We start from the raw sequence: 17,895 nt of genomic DNA, 5'->3' as shown, positions 1-17,895 counted from the left end.
GCAGCGGACTACTGTCTAACTAGTAAAATTCTGAATTTGCTGCCATTTTTTTAGCTATAAAATGTAAAGAAGCATGTGGGTCCACCAGGCAAGTTTTTTTTTTTTGTCGATAGGCCTATGGGGTGATTTCGGTCGACAAAAAAAAAAAATAATAATAATATATAAAGAAAAATAAATAAATAAATGTTGAATAAACGGTAACTTAACCCCTTAACGACAATGGACGTAAATGTACGTCGTGGTGACGTGGTACTTATCGCACCATGACGTACATTTATGCGCCGACATGATCGTGAGCACCAGAGCGGTGTTTGCGTCATGCCCGGCAGGTCCCGGCTGATATCAGCAGCCAGGGACCAGCCGGTAATGGCGAACATCCGCGATTGCGCGGTTGTCCGCCATTAACCCCACCGATGCCGTGATCAATACAGATCACGGCATCTGCAGCAGTGCGGTAGTTTGAATGGACGATCGGATCGCCCGCAGCGCTGCCGCGGGGATCCGATCATCCAGCATGGCGGCCGGAGGTCCCCTCACCTGGCTCCGGTCGTCTTCCGGGGTCTTCTGCTCTGGTCTGAGATCGAGCAGACCAGAGCAGAAGATCACCGATAACACTGATCAGTGCTGTGTCCTATACATAGCACTGCACAGTATTAGCAATCAGCTGATTGCAATGAATAGTCCCCTATGGGGACATAAAAAGTGTAAAAAAAAAAAAAAGTTAAAAAATGTTAAATAAAAAAGTAAAAAAATTTGAAAAATCCCCTCCCCCAATTAAAACGTCTGTTTTTCCCATTTTACCCCCCAAAAAGCGTCAAAAAAATAATACATATTTGGTATCGCCGCGTGCGTAAAAGTGTGAACTATTAAAATATATTGTTAATTATCCCATACGGTGAACGGCGTAAAAGTAAAAAAAAAATTTAACTCCAAAATTGCTGCTTTTTTGTCATATTTTATTTAAAAAAAAAAACATTTTATAAAAAGTAAAACCTAAGCAAAAGTGGTACTGATAAAAACTACAGATCATGGCGCAAAAAATGAGCGCTCATATCGCCCCATATACGGAAAAACGAGAAAGTTATAGGTGGTCAAAATAGGGCAATTTCAAACATACTAATTTTGTTAAAATGGTTTGAGATTTTTTTTAAGTGGTACAGTTATAGAAAAGCATATAACATGGGTATCATTTTAATCATATTGACCCACAGGATAAAGATAACATGTCACTTTTACCGGAAAGTGTACAGCGTGAAAACAAAACCTTCCAAAATTTGCTAAATTGCGGTTTTCTTTTCAATTTTCCCACATAAATAACATTTGTTTGGTTGCGCCGTACATTTTATGGTAAAATAAGTGATGTCATTACAAAGTACACTTAGTGACGCAAAAACAAGCCCTCATATGGGTCTGTGGATGGAAATATAAGAGAGTTATGATTTTTAGAAGGCGAGGAGGAAAAAACAAAAATGCAAAAATAAAATTGGTCTGGTCCTTAATGCCAAAATGGGCTTGGTCCTTAAGGGGTTAAAGGGGGTGGGGGTGGGAGGAGAACAAAAACATTCTGTCCAGTCCATGGCTGCAGTAGGTGAAGAAAGGTGTCAAAGAAGTACTAGAGTGATAAGCGATTTCAATAGAGAGCATAGACTAGGTTACCACTTAGCAGTCTCCATGTTCTTTTTCTTTATTAAAAGTTCCTTAAATTCTGTTGCTTTTTGGCCATACATATGTACGACTAGTAGAGCCACTCATCCTTGTTCGTGATTCTTGCCCAATTTGCATAGGTGGTAAATTTCCGGGCACTGACACCCACTTGGGACAAGTTAGTAGATAGAAGAAGCTACCCCTAAAAGACTGGGGTCCAACTGCTGGGACCCCCTGATTCTCAAGAAAAAGATTCCCCAAGATTATTTATTGCCTATGAGAGTGTTGAAGCTCGCCAAAAAACAAAGCTAGTTTTGGCACTTCAATAAACAATGAATAGGGTGGTGATTGAGTGTGAGCGCATCTTAAATGGGGTGGTGATTGAGTGTGCATGCTGCTGCATTGAGATGGAAGATTCAGGAGTACCAACAGTGGTTAGACCTATGATTAACGTCGCTTAGACCGAAACGCATCAGATCCTGGGCGTCCAGTAGTACCTGCTGTTGGTAAACTACTGTTTTTATGCTTTTCCAATAAAAGTCAAGTTTTACCTATACCCTCCACAGCTGGACCACCTTCTTTTAATTTCTATGCACATCAAGCCCCACTCTGGGTTCCATCCGGGCTAAGGTGTATGGTTTCAATTAAGTGGTGAGAGCTGGTTCTGATGTGTGCTGCTATGCATTGGACTGTTTTCAACAATGGGGAAGCTTCTGTGATCAGACACTTCTCAACTATGCTGTCACATTAAAGGGGTTATCCAGGATAAAAATTTTTTTTTTTTTTAATATATATCAACTGGCTTCAGAAAGTTAAACAGATTTGTAAATGACTTCTATTAAAAAAAATCTAAATCCTTTCAGTACTTATGAGCTGCTGAAGTTGAGTTGTTCTTTTCTTTCTAAGTGCTCTCTAATGACACGTGTCTCGGAAACTGCCCAGTTAGAAGCAAATACCCATAGCACATCTCTTCTACTCTGTGCAGTTCCTGAGACAAGCAGAGATGTCAGCAGAGAGCACTATTGCCAGACAGAAAACAACAACTCAACTTTAGCAGCTGATAATTATTGAAAGGATTAAGAGGATTAACTTTCTGGAGCCAGTTGACATAAAAAAAAAAGTTTTTTCCTGGAATACCCCTTTAAATGTTTATACCTCTACAGGTAAACTAGATCGACTCTGGGAATGACACACATTGTATGGTTCACAATATCACACCCCTTGAATTGCAGCAATAAAAGTGGCTGTGACTGCATTGTGACATGGAAGTTGCCATGACTGCAACTCAGCAATTGCCAGAACCCAAGGCAACACAACAGCTTTCACTGTATTCTTTGGCCATGTGAGTCAGGGTTAAAGTCACTATTTAACCTGAGCCTTAAATTAACTTTTTTTTTTTTTTTTTTTTTTTTTTATATTATAAGAAATATTAAATCAGGGATGTGGAAATCCTATTGCCCGACGCCTAGGACATTATGTTCCGAGCGCCGGGCAGGTAAATTTTTCATGCTTTTAGCCCTGCATCGGGCAAGCAGGGCCGTTAAGAGGGGCAGAATGGATGCAGTTCACACCAGACCTCTAATTTTTATACGCCGACACTCAGGGTGTATGGAGTGGGCTCCTGACTCAAGCCCGCTCCATACTCAGAGCCCCCAGCTGATTGCTGTAGTTGGGGGCCGCCGCTATTAGTCAGCATGCGGCAATCGCTGCGGCTGACTATTAACCCTTTAGATCGCCACTGTCCGCAACGACCTAAAGGGATGTTATAACCATCCCTGGTGGTCTAATAGGTAGCCAGAGGGTTTACCTCTCATCCCATGGCTCTGAATTTGTATTTGATTGAGCACAATCAAATGAGCCAAGTTCACACAGATCAAAGGAGTTCTATGGAACTTCATTGATCTGTATGAGGAATCTATTGATTCCTTCTTAAAGTCCCCTAAGGCAGTGTTTCCCAACCCAGTCCTCAAGGCACACCAACATTCCGGGTTTTTTCAGTTACTCCATTGGAATAGAACAGGGAAAAATTCAAATCCTGGACTGTTGGTGTGCCTTGAGGACTGGGTTGGGAAACACTGCCCTAAGGGACTAATAAAGTGTAAAGAAAAAAAAAGTTTAATAAAAGTTTAACACACACATACTTTAAATCCTTCCATATTAAAAGTTCTTATCATCCCCCTTTTCACATTCTTCATATAAAAACATGTAAACATGATAAATAAACAACCTATTTGGTATCGGCTCATGCATAATTGTCTGAACTATTAAAATCTAACATTATATATCCCGTAAAGTCAATGGCGTTAACGTAAAAAAAATACCAAACTTAGAATTGTGATTTTTCATTACATCATATACCAGAAAAAATGAAGTAAAAAGCAATCAAAAAGTCTGATCAATACCAAAATGGTACCGATACAAACAGCAGATTAAGGCACAAAAAAAAATTATCCCTCATACAGCTTAGTATACGGAAAGATAAAATGTTATAGGGGTCAGAAAATAGCAATTAAAAAAAAACAACAAAAAGTTTATAATTTTTAAAAAAATTAGTAACATGACTGAAATGAAACATTTGGTATTGCTGTAATCAGAAAGTGCAATTACAAAGTCCAATTGGTCCCGCAAAAAACAAAAGCCCCGTATGGGTCTGTAGATGGAAAAATATAACAGTTATGGTTATTATAGAGCAAGGAGATAAAAACAAAAGTGCAAAAACTAAAACTAATAAAGACCTTATTTACAAGCTATTTTGGTGAAAATTAGTATGTGTACCAGGACAAGCGGATCGTCAGGAGGCACAAGCAGATTGTGCTCTATTTTAGTCCCTTGGATAAGTATTTATTTATTTTTTTAATTTCCTCACCCCTGATTAAATTAGCAATTTATCAACAAAGCTGAAAAAAAAAAATTCAAAAAATAAAAATAAATAAAATGTACTGTAAGAATGTCAAATAATGGGTTGGACAATTATCCAGTCGCCAAATGCTTTAGCAAATACTTTTCCATACAATCAAGCATTTTATGAGCATTTTGACATTACAATATGTTGCTTCATACTTATTTCCAGCTGACGTTGTATTCGTCCTTTACTTCTTTCTCGAAACTGAATCTGGGTTTCATTGTATGCAATCATAACTTCCCCAAATTTTCTGGACAATACTGTATGCTGAAAAAGAAAACAACAATTCCAAAAACAGGCATTTTGTGTACTTGCAAATGGAGAAAATTATATAGTTTGAGCTTAAATTAAAACTTCAGCAGTGATAGTTGACATTTACTGCAGGAAAATTAACCTGACATTCATTATACTTTGTCGCTGTACTGAGGTTATGTACTGACTGTCTTGATGTTTTATAATGCTCTGTCACCTCTCTGATTGTGCCCACAGGTGTTGTTTCCTATGTTTATTATGTATATTTGCTCTATTCTCAGCTTGCATCCCGATCTGAATACTATGTTATGCTTCCCTTTTCTTACCTTAATAAAATGTATACGTTTGTTACTAAAACAATGCTTTCAGGAAAATGAGAAATTGATTAGACCCTACCATGCAAGCATTTACGTGCTATGGTAGTAAGAATATGAACATTAGGCTAAAAGAGGTTATCCAGCTAAAGAAACAACCTGTGTATGGTGTTCAAAAGCTTAAAGGGGTATTCCGGGATTTATAAACTTTTTATTTTTTTATTCGTTTTATTGGAACAGTGAAAAACTCCAGTTTACAGAAGTCAAAGCAGCAATACAAAGGTGGTAAATACTTTCGGAAGGCGATCCTGTTCGGTGCAAGATGACAGGATGTCCCGACGTGTCAGTGATGTGAAGAAATACGGTTGCCAAATGTGACTCCTGCAGTTTCTCAAAAGCTGAGTCTGCACACCCAGCGTGATTGGCAGATCCACGCAGACCCTCTCCCTACTATTGGTTGTGGGGTGTGCTGCAGCTCAGCTTTCCGGCAGACTCAGTATTTTGCAGGCAGAAGATGCGAAGCCTCGTTCTCATAGCCCCGTTGACTGCTCCCAGTCACAGCGGCAGTCCATGATGTGAAGCCCTGTTGCGTTGCTCATAGATCCACACTGCCTCGCCCCCGTGGACTGAGAAGAAGAAAACTGAGACCTGTCATCCCTGCCGTCTCCAGCTCCACACAGTGTCCGCAGCTGTAATCCACACACTCTCTGCTGCCGCTGATGTGAAGAAAACAGACATTTCTTCACATCAGCCGCAGCTAATCACACTGGGTGTGCAGACTCTTGAGCAACTGCAGGAGTCACATTTGGCGGCAGGGTCAGAGTTTTCTTTAAATCACAGGTATCATATGATCTCATGTAAGTCTGTGAATGCGTTTCGGTCAGTAGTAGTTTCAGTCAGTACAGGCTCACTGCCATCTTATCTGAGAAAGGCTTACTGCTGCCTTAAAAAAATCTAATGAGCAGTAATATGAGCTCTCCCTCTTCACATCAATGGTGTGGTCCTCATAACATAGTAGGAAAGGGGAGAGCAGGGATGGGAGCAGACTGCTTTCAGAGACTGTGATGGGACATCACAGCTACAAGTCAGACAGCTTAGAGGATAATGAAAAATCAGTGCAGTATGGCTAATAATATTTTATTAGTGAGTTGCTTTATTATACTTTTTGACAAAGGTTGTTTTTTTTTTTGCTGGACAACCCCATGAAGTATTGAGGTAAAGTGGTTTACAGGAGAATTTACAAAGATAAGAACTCCCAGTGGTGCCCTCATACCAGCTGGCTCATCTCTGCTGGATCAGGTACAGTAAAGCTGGCCATACACTTCTGATTGAAATGTTTAGTTAACATCTATGCATTAAGCCTTCATACAGTTGGACAGTATGTAAAACTATAAAAAAAGACAGACTAAACAGAAAGTTCAACTGTCAGCCTTACTTGAGATTTTCTTATTCTTAAATTCACAGAAGACCTGTTGGCATTCTCATCTTGGTTAATTGTTTGCTCAATAGCTACAAAAAAAAATAAAAATACACACATAAAAGGTTATTCTTTTAGAAACCAAAGGGCACATGTAGGGGGGGGGGGGGGGAATATGTCAGGAGCACATGTCGGGGGGCGCATTATATGTGGGCAGCACATGTCAGGGGGGGCGCATTATATGTGGGCAGCACATGTCAGGGGGGCGCATTATATGTGGGCAGCACATGTCAGGGGGGCGCATTATATGTCAGGGGGCGCATTATATGTGGGCAGCACATGTCAGGGGGGCGCATTATATGTGGGCAGCACATGTCAGGGGGGCGCATTATATGTGGGCAGCACATGTCAGGGGGGCGCATTATATGTGGGCAGCACATGTCAGGGGGGCGCATTATATGTGGGCAGCACATGTCAGGGGGGCGCATTATATGTGGGCAGCACATGTCAGGGGGGCGCATTATATGTGGGCAGCACATGTCAGGGGGGCGCATTATATGTGGGCAGCACATTATATGTGGGCAGCACATGTCAGGGGGGCGCATTATATGTGGGCAGCACATGTCAGGGGGGGCATTATAGGTCAGGCAGCACATGTCAGGGGGGGGCATTATAGGTCAGGCAGCACATGTCAGGGGGCATTATAGGTCAGGCAGCACATGTCAGGGGGCATTATAGGTCAGGCAGCACATGTCAGGGGGCATTATAGGTCAGGAGCACATGTCAGGGGGGCATTATAGGTCAGGAGCAAAAAGAATACGGTAAGTTAAAGGGGTTATCCAGGATTACAATGCAAAAAGAGTCCTCCTAGGTATATCTAATAGAGATGAGCGAACTTACAGTAAATTCGATTTGTCACGAACTTCTCGGCTCGGCAGTTGATGACTTATCCTGCATAAATTAGTTCAGCTTTCAGGTGCTCCGATGGGCTGGAAAAGGTGGATACAGTCCTAGGAAAGAGTCTCCTAGGACTGTATCCACCTTTTCCAGCCCACGGGAGCGCCTGAAACCTGAACTTATTTATGCAGGATAAGTCATCAACTGCCGAGCCGAGAAGTTCGTGACAAATCGAATTTACTGTAAGTTAGCTCATCTCTAATATCTAATATACACCTGACCAATAGTGTTCAGGTAGTTATAATAAGATACAATACAATAAAATGCTGTGATGTTCTATGATTAGCATAGGACTAAACAGAATAAATAGGCTGTGAAGAAATAGAAATAAGGAGATAGTAATACAGATAAATATTAAAATTTGAATATTTCATATCTAATATTAAATATATGGGCTTAGCACAGGGCCCTAGGGACAGCTTCAATAAAACTTACATTATAAAAATAGTTAGAATGGTGAGAAAGTACAATATGAAATAGCCAGTTATAACTGCAGATGGATAGTCTGCTAGTGTATAATAAAGGACCAAAAATGTTTGTGCATTTAAACAGTCCTATCTGCTGTGGTTACCCATGAAATGGATATAAGCTGTCATGCACGATTGACCCTTAGTTTGCGCAAACTTAGGAACAATAGTGCAGGACAATTTATATAATTTATTGGAAGAAATTAGTTCTGTTCTTCTATTCCTGGATAACCCCTTTGAACATCTATCCTGGTCGTCCAGTCACCAGACTAGAATATTATTGAGCCTTTGTAGTGAATTCTTTAGAACAAATAGATTCCCAATGCATGCTTAAAGGGGTACTCCGGTGAAAACCTTTTTTCTTTTAAATCAACTGGCTCCGGAAAGTTAATCAGATTTTTACATTACTTCTATTAAAAAATCTTAATCCTTCCTGAACTTATTAGCTGCTGAATACTACAGAGGAAATTCTTTTCTTTTTGGAATGCTCTCTGATGACATCACGAGCACAGTTCTCTCTGCTGACGTTATTATAATAATAAGTCTTTATTTATTGTTGTCCTTAGTGGGATTTGAACCCAATGCCCGAGCACTGCAAGGCAGCAGTGCTAACCACTAAGCCACCATGCTGCCCTTCACATACATCTGCTATGCACGGTTGCTAAAATGGACAGAGATGTCAGCAGAGAGCACTGTGCTTGTGATGTCATCAGTGTTCCAAAAAGAAAGGAATTTCTTCTGTAGCATTCAGCAGCTAATAAGTACTGGAAGGATTAAGATTTTTTTAATAGAAGTAATTTACTAATATGCTTAAAGGGGTATTCCAGGCAAAAACTTTTTTTTATATATCAACTGGCTCCAGAAAGTTAAACAGATTTGTAAATTACTTCTATTAAAAAATCTTAATCCTTCCAATAGTTATTAGCTTCTGAAGTGGAGTTGCTGTTTTCTGTCTAACTGCTTTCTGATGAATCACGTACCGGGAGCTGTCCAGCTCCTATGGGGATATTCTCCCATCATGCAAGGGATATTCTCCCATCATGCACAGCTCTCGTGACGTGACATTATCATTGAGCAGTTAGACAGAAAACTTCAGAAGCTAATAACTATTGGAAGGATTAAGATTTTTTAATAGAAGTAATTTACAAATCTGTTTAACTTTTCGGAGCCAGTTGATCTATAAAAAAAAAGTTTTTGCCTGGAATATCCCTTTAACTTTCTGGCACCAGTTGATTTAAAAGAAAAAAGGTTTTCACCGGAGTACCCCTTAAAGGAAATAAATGGGCACTGTCAAAATCCAAAACTTTTTATATGTTGTATATCTTGGCAAAGATTAACCTTTCTAAAATAATTCCTAAAATGTTATCTCCTTATTACAGAAATCATGGCTTATAAAAAGACCACTACAGGTCCCTATATAATCCAGAAAATAAACCTGTACGGCTGCAGCATCATCTTTGTCCCAGCTATAGCACAGGCTGGGACAAAGTACAGGAAGTGAGGGTGGGACTAGAATTCTTCTGTGCTCACTCCTGTCCTGTCTGAGTATAGACAGGAGCAGGTTACTCAGCAGCCTGCAGTGTTTGGATAAAGAAACTGCATAAAAGATCATCATATACCCTGGCTGTGAGAGCTTACAATCTACAAGGGAGAAAGCCAAGTAGCTAAGGGTGAAAGCTGTTTATATTGTAGTGTAGTGGCAGCAAGATTATTGCAGGCTGTAGGCTTGGTATTCTCTTCAAAAAGAAGAAAACTTACCCTTTAACTTTGTCCGTACTTTATTGGCAATAGTTTTTATTTCTTTGTTGAGACTTTCAAGTTCATCCTTTGTTTCTAAAATAACAGAAGCAAAGAAATATAAATAATACCAAGGTATAACGAATTGATAATATGTTGTGTACTATGAAACTAACCAAATGCTCTTCATTGTTTAACACATACACACATTACCTACATTTTTCAAAATATATACATGTAGAAAAAATAGCCCCAAGTACAAAACAGAAAAAACCCTGCTTCAGCAATTTCAAGAGAGACAAAGAAACAGCAACAGCATTAGTTTTCTATGATGAGCTAATTCACTGCATGTGCATGTAGGAGAAAGACGGAAAAGAGCAATGGATTATCATCAACCAGTCAACCAGAGATAAAGTGGAATTATACAGAAATGAGAACTTCAACAAAAAAAAAAAAAATATATATATATATATTTATATTTTAATAATAATAATAATAATAATAATAATAATAATAATAATAATAATATGTGTGTGTGTGTGTGTGTATGTGTATGTGTGTATATATTAGATAGGAGTGGCTGTATTAGTCCAGTGATGCAAATGCAAAATCAGTCCTAGGTGAGCTAACACAGACCCTCATCTGGCTAATCAGTCAGAGTAGGAGAAGGAAAAGTGATTTAGATGATACAGGAAGTGTAGCGTGGACAAAAGACAGTAGTATAGCTGGGAGGGAGAGGCATGGGTCCTTGCAGGAGACACACACCGGGGCTGGGAGTGACCCATACAACGCGGACTGTGACGCTGAAAATGTTGGCCCCTTAAGAAATAATATGGGGGTAATGGTGGAGGAGGATGAGGAAAAAGGCCAATCTACTAAATTACTTCTTCTCTACTGTATTTAAAAAGGAAAATCCAAATGTCAGATAACAGGGGAGGGAACAAAGTAAATTCTCCAGCAAATCTCACCTGTTAAAATCAAGAAAAGGTGAGGTGCCGCTTTACTAACATAAAAACACACAATGCACCGGGCCCAGATGGCATCCATCCCAGAGTTGTGCAGGAATTAAATACTGTGCTAGACAGACCCCAATTCCTAATATTTAAAAATTCTATATAGTGACAGGGATTGTTCCACAGGACTGGGGCTTAGCAAATGTGGCACTAGTATTCAAAAAGGGATCCTGAGGGTATTCCGAGAGATGCTATACTGGAATATAAATGAAAATAACCTTCTGACATAGCACCAACATGGGTTTATGAGGGGTCGGTCCTGTCAGACTAATCTGATCAGCTTCTATGAGGAGGTCAGCTATAGATTCTATGAGGAGGGTCAGCTATAGCGGTGAAGATGTGGATGTTATCTATCTCAACTTTTCTAAGGAGTTTGATACTGTGCCACACAAAAAAGGTTAGTACATAAAATGAGGATGCTGGGACTGTGGATGCTGTAAATGGCTCAGTTAGAGGAAGCAGAGGGTGAGTATCATTAGAACTTACTCTGGTTGGGTGACAGTTACAAGTGGGGTACCACAGGGGTGAGTACTGGGTCCACTTTTCAATATGTTTATTAATGACCTTCTACAGTGATTACAAAGTAGAAATTCTATATTTGCAGATGACACCAAAATGGGTAGGGTGATTACCACAGAGGACGATAACATAATATTACAGAGGGATCTGGGAAAGCTGGAGGCTTGGGCACAGACATGGCAAATGAAGTTTAATGTAGATAAATGTAAGGTTATGCACTTGGGCCATAAAAACAAAAAACGTACAATTATGAACTAAATAATAACACATTAGGTCAAACTTCTACCCAAAAATAATTGGTGGACAGTAAACTCGACTTAAGCAATCAGAGCCAGGCAGCATCTGTCAAGGTTAGCAAAGTCATGGGATGTATCAAGAGACGGATAGAGGCTTGTGATAAGGACATAGTTTTGCCACTGAATAAATCAAGTCAGACCACATATGGAGTATTGTGTCAAATTCTGGGCACCTGTATATAAGAAGGATATGGCTGAACTGGAGAGGGTACAGAGGAGGGCGACAAAGATAACTGATGGTATGGGAGGATTACAGGACCAAGACATATTATCAAGCTTGGCGTTATTTAGTTTAGAGAATAGACGTCTTAGGGGCGATCTGATCACAATGTACAGATATATGAATGGACAGTACAGAGATCTTTCTAGTGATCTTTTTATACCTAGGCTGATAACCATGACAAGGGGGCATCCTGCACATCTGGAGGAAAGAAGGTTTCACCATCATCACAGACAGAAATTCTTTACTGTAAGAGCAGCGAGACTATGGAACTCTCTGCCACATGATGATGTGATGATGTGATGTCTGACTCAATAAACAAGTTCAAGGGGGGCCTGGATGTTTTTCTAGAGAGTAATAATATTACAGGTTATGGATAGTAGATTATGGGGATAGAACATTAATCCAGGGATTTATTCTGATCACCATATTGTGGTTGGGAAGGAATTTTTCCTCTGTCATTGGGGCAACTGGCATCAGCCTCATTGGGGGGGGGGGGGGATTTGCCTTTCTCCAGATCCTCGGTTTTATGTTTAACTCTATGGACTCTTGTCTTTTTTCGACGTTACAAACTATGTAACACCAGTGGAGTACTTTTTCCCATTGCAAGGGACAGCTGGACAGGCAAGCTGAGGAGTACATAAGACTCTTTGGTGAAGGCAAGTGTGAACAGTGTCCAAGATTGCAGAAACATAGGCGTTTTTAAACTGGCAGGGATCAACCATAAAGTTGGCAGACAGAAACTGTACAGTTTAGTCAGTGGCTCAACAGACCTAAGATATAGTTTGGTTTCTATTTTTTGTTTTTATATCCTGCAACCTGTCTAATAAAGCTGGTGAGGAGTCAGACTTGCATGAAGAAATTGTTGTTTGCCTGGTGAATGAGGTTGAAAAATTTGTCCTTTTGGTTGCAGCGAAGGATGATCCCAGAGGTAATCCTAGAGTATATCTCACAATTGGTGGAGGATATGGGCATCACGCTAAAGTGGAGTTGTTGCTGGGATCATCAAGACTTGGACAGAAGTGTTGCTGTATGAGAGACATAGCAGAGGGTTCTGAATAGTGTGCTACAGCAGAGAGCTGTGTGGGAAATATTGGCAAGATGGATGGCATGGTGAGTATTTTGCTGCGATTGGCTCCAGCTCAAGAGAAAGCTACCCGAATGCTATAGAGTGAAAGTGCAGCCCAGGTAGAGCCTGTCAGAGAAAGAAATCGGTTAATGGAAGCCAGTTTGATGGCATTAACAGACAGTGAAAATACTGACAACCAGATGTTACAAAAGGTGGCGAGACGATGTGGAAGTGACCTTTGCACAGTTTAAAAGGGGCTGCTGCGCAGCCACAAGACACACTGGTGAGACTGGGGTTCGGTTCAGAGCAGAAACACAAATGGTTCACTGAAACAGGAGATAATACAGAATTAACCGTTCCGGGTCTGGTGCATCTAGGCAATGTGATAACTTTTTTTTTTTTTTTTAAACTGCAGTTATAATTTTGATCAAGTCGTGAGTGCTACTGCTAGCTCAGACACTGCTGAGGAATGCTTGTCTGAGCCAATAGATGGTTAAAAAATAGAGGATATGCTAAAGCACAGGGTCCACAGTTCTATCCTCCAGCGGATTATGGAGGAAATTTACCAAAACCTGTGCAGAGGTCCAGTTGCCCATAGCAACCAATTAGATTGCTTCTTTCATTTTTCACAGGCCTTCCTAAAAATGAAAGAAGCTAGCTGATTGGTTGCTATGGGCAACCGGGCAAGTTTTCCTCTGCACAGGTTTTGATAAGACTCCCCCTATGAGCCCAAGGTGAGGCTACAATCTCATAGACATGTGGAAGAAGTGTAGGTATAGGTACACCCTTGGTCCTTGAGGAATTAAAAGGAGATATATCATGTACAAAAAATTATAAAGTTTTAGATCGCGGGAGCTCCGACTGATGGGACACCCTGCGATTTCCTGTACGGAGCATGTTGACCTCCAAATGAACGAAGTAGTCGCCGACACACCCCTTGCATATATCTCTATGGGAGCTATATATCTAGTTCGGTTATCTATCTAGCTTCAGCGATCTAAAACCTATCCCCTATCAAGTTTTTGTATGCGATACTTCTCCTGTAAGCCTTCCAGTACTTATCAGCTCCTGTATGCTCCAGAGAAAGTTGTGTAGTCCTTTCCAGTCTGACCACAGTGCTCTTTTCTGCCACCGCTGTCTGTGTCAAGCAGGAGAGGTTTGCTGTAGGGATTTGCTCATGCTCTGGACAGTTTCTGACACTGGCATAGGTGGCAGCAGAGAGCACTGTGGGTCAAACAGGAAAAAAACACCACAACTTCCTCTGTAGTATACAGCAGATAAGTACTGGCGGGCTTAAGATTTTTAAATAGAAATCATTTATAAATCTGTATTACTTTCTGGCATCAGTTGATTAGATTTTTCCTCTGGAGTACCCCTTTAAATGGAGTGGCAGACAGAACACATACTCAACTGCAGCTCCGTTCACATGGGGTGAAAGATGATTGGTGGGGGTCCCAGCAGTTGGACTTCCAACCATCAGACATCTCCTATACTGATGGTGGGACAGTTGTTTTAAAACATAGTGCAACTTTTTTTTTTACTTATGTTAAAAAAAAAAAAAAAAAAAAAAACTATAAAAAGGCAACACAGAATGTGGACCTAAAAACAGCATTATGACAGATGGTGGGGATCCACTTTAAAACGTGTGCATTACAAGAGCTTACTTTCTCCTGGGTTTGGTGCTGATAAAATAGTGCTGTGCTTCTTTTTCACCTCATCAACATTTTCAGATATTTTAGTAATGTTATTCCTTATTTCTTCTACCTAAGGAAAATATAAATAACTCAGCATTATTAAAAGGGTAGTCTCACAAAACACAATCCCTGTCCATACGCCCTCTGGATGTCATAGGAAAGTGGGAGGGTTCTCTGCTCAGGGCATCCTTTATGAACATGATCAGAGTGTCACTAAGTATGAGCAGCTTAAAGGAGAACTCCGGAATATAAAAATTGTGGCCCATACTGCCAGCAGTAAAAAAAAAAATAATAAAGATGTACATACCTTCGTCCGTTCCCCCAGGGCCTCCGGTAACCGGCTCCGGTCTCCGCCGCGATCCACTTCCTGGTTGCCGGTGGTCGGATGAATCATACTGCGCTCAGCCAATCACCGACCACAGCGAAGTCAGACTCAGCCGGCGATAGGCTGAGCGGCAGTGTGAAAACGCTTCAGTACACAAAATTCTTCACTACACTGGCACCTGCGGCCGGGGCCGAAAATGTCAGACTGCCACTCAGCCTATCATCGGCCGTGTCGGGACTTCACTGCGGCCGGTGATTGGCTGAGCGCAGTATGACTCATCCGACCACCGGCAACAAGGAAGTGGATCGCGGCGGAGACCGGAGCCGGTTACCGGAGGCCCCGGGGGAGCGGAGGAAGGTATGTACATCTTTATTTTTTTTACTGCCGGCACTATGGGGGACAATTTTTATGTTCTGGAGTTCTCCTTTAAGTTTTAGCAGACTAAAGTCCCCTGGTATTACAAGGACAGTCTTATAAACAACTGGTTTGCCAGGGGTAGGATCACATGCGATTGTCCCCAGGCTGCATTTTTAAAGGGGTCGTTCACACGGACATCCCTATTAAAGCTATGACACATTTGTTGTAAACTAGCTACTATTGTCTAGTCTAAACCAACAGGAACCCATCCATGTACAGGAAGTATACAATATAGACATATTAAATGAAAAATAATTTAAATATATTTGAAAGTTTCTTCCTACCTGATGGAAAAAGTCATCCATAAACTGCTCATTCTCTATAACAACAACTGAGTCTCCATCTTCTTCAGATGCTTTAGCCTGCTTAATAAAGAGAAAAAAAATGCTGAAAACAAAATGGTATAACCTTCTACAGAGGCAATAGAAAAACAGTGTTTTAAGGGACTATAGTCAATGCGTTAGATGATACAACAGGAACATAAAATTGTGCATAAACTTTTTTTTCGATTTGTTGGCACACAAAATGAACCCCTTCCCTAGCAAGCCTTCTGGTCCTTAAAGGATATATCTGACCATAAATGGTAAAAATAATAAAAAAAAATTTAATAAATTAAAGACAGATACTGAAAGGTTTTGTTCTAATCTGTTTTATATCATTTTATAAGTGTACAGATAAGAATGTCCCTTAATAGGCGCTGCTCTCAGCGGGGACGATAAAAGGAGATTTTTTTATGCTTACCGTAAAATCTCTCTTTCTTGAAGGATCCATTGGGGGACTTAGACCATGGTTATATGCTGCTGTCGCTAGGAGGCTTGACACTATGGCAACAAGAAAAGTCAGCCCCTCCCAGCAGGATATACCCGCCTACAGGCACCTGAGCTAATCAGTTTTAGTCCCAGAGCAGTAGGAGAGGACCGACAAGTCAGGAAAAAAAACACGAACTGTCCGAGAAACCAGAATAAGAAACTAACTGAACACACCCTCGGACAGGTAACTGACCAGGAACACCAAAGAAAAGAAGGGCGGGTGCTGTGTTCCCCAATGGATCCTTCGAGAAAGAGATTCTACGGTAAGCATAAAATATCTCCTTTTCTCTATCTGCTCCATTGGAGGGACAGACCATGGGACGTACCAAAGCAGTCCCTAGAGTGGGCAAAGGAAAATCAGTCAGGTGGACGGCTGGACCACCGCCGCCTGCAGCACCTTACGGCCCATCAGCAGAGGCAAAGGTATGAACCTGGTAGAACCTTGTGAAAGTGTGTAAAGACAACCATGTGGCCGCTCTACAGTTCTGCAAGGCCGAAGCCTTGTTGCGGAGAGCCCAGGATGCCCTGACAGAACGAGTGGAATGAGCAGAAACCCTGAAGGGTGGAGTCTTCCCCTTGCAGCGGTAAGTAGGGCTGCAACTAACAATTATTTCAATAATCGATTAGTTGTCGATTATTTTATCAATTAACCGGAAAAAATTTCAAAATGCCAAAAAAAAAAAGGGGGTTCAGCTGATTCTACTTGAAAAACTATGTACAATGGCTATATTAAAAGTTTCTAGCATGTGATGTGACCAAATAGCAGCAATTTTTGATTTTTTTTCCCCCGTTTACGCCGGTTGCTGTCATTATTAACCTGTTAAGGACCCAGGGCGTACCTGTACTTCCTGAGTCCGCTCCCGATCTATAGCGGGTCAGGCCCGACCCGTGGCTAATAGTGCGCGCCATTGATCGCGGTGCCGCACGCTATTAACCCTTTAGATGCGGCATTCAAAGTTGAACACCGCGTCTAAAATGAAAGTGAAACCATGCCAGTTAGCTAAGGGAGCTGTTCGGAATAGCCGCGGCGAATTCGCGGCATCCCGAAAAGCTTACATGACAGCTGGAGGATCCCTACCTGCCTCCTCGCTGTCCGATCGCCAAATGACTGCTCAGTGCCTGAGATCCAGGCATGAGCAGTCAAGCGGCAGAATCATCGATCACTGGTTTCTTATGAGAAACCAGTGATCAATGTAAAAGATCAGTGTGTGCAGTGTTATAGGTCCCTATGGGAGCTATAACACTGCAAAAAAAAAGTGAAAAAAAAAGTGAATAAAGATCATTTAACCCCTCCCCTATTAAAAGTTTGTATCACCCCCCCTTTTCCCATAAAAAAACAAAAACAGTGTAAATAAAAATATACATGTGGTATCGCCGCGTGCGGACAGTCAATGGCGTACGCGCAAAAAAATTCAAAAGTCCAAAATAGTGCATTTTTGGTCACTTTTTATATCATGAAAAAATGAATAAAAAGCGATCAATAAGTCCGATCAATGTAAAAATAGTACCGCTAAAAACTTCAGATCACGGTGCAAAAAATGAGCCCACATACCGCCCCATACGCGGAAAAATAAAATAAGTTATAGGGCTCAGAAGATGACAATTTTAAACGTATACATTTTCCTGCATGTAGTTTTGATTTTTTCCAGAAGTACGACAAAATCAAACCTACATAAGTAGGGTACCTTTTTAACCGTATGGACCTACAGAATAAAGAGAAGGTGTAAAATGTATTGTGTAGAAACAGAAGCCCCCAAAAGTTACAAAATGGCGTTTTTTTTTTTTTTCAATTATGTCTCACATTGATTTTTTTTTTTTCCGTTTCGCCATAGATTTTTGGGTA

The 17,895-nt window shown here is 40.8% G+C and overlaps 1 protein-coding gene across 3 annotated transcripts in view; it reads right to left on the bottom strand.

The window, feature by feature from the left end:
* Window positions 1-17,895, bottom strand: part of STX2 (syntaxin 2) — a 73,957-nt gene that overhangs the window by 28,871 nt on the left and 27,191 nt on the right. For 2 of the 3 annotated variants that reach the window (XM_056533303.1, XM_056533281.1), the window contains exons 2-6: window positions 15,528-15,608; window positions 14,472-14,571; window positions 9,712-9,786; window positions 6,548-6,621; window positions 4,705-4,813 (exon numbers count right to left, since the gene is read on the bottom strand). In XM_056533303.1, the coding sequence (XP_056389278.1) occupies window positions 4,705-4,813; window positions 6,548-6,621; window positions 9,712-9,786; window positions 14,472-14,571; window positions 15,528-15,608 (439 nt within the window). The remainder of the gene's footprint in view (window positions 1-4,704; window positions 4,814-6,547; window positions 6,622-9,711; window positions 9,787-14,471; window positions 14,572-15,527; window positions 15,609-17,895) is intronic. The other variant, XM_056533292.1, reaches the window with a different exon arrangement.

The sequence above is a fragment of the Hyla sarda genome, chromosome 1 (genome assembly GCF_029499605.1).
Source record: "Hyla sarda isolate aHylSar1 chromosome 1, aHylSar1.hap1, whole genome shotgun sequence".
NCBI lineage: Eukaryota > Metazoa > Chordata > Amphibia > Anura > Hylidae > Hyla > Hyla sarda.
Note: the sequence above shows the minus strand (reverse complement) of the source record. Positions and strands in the feature narration are given on the sequence as shown.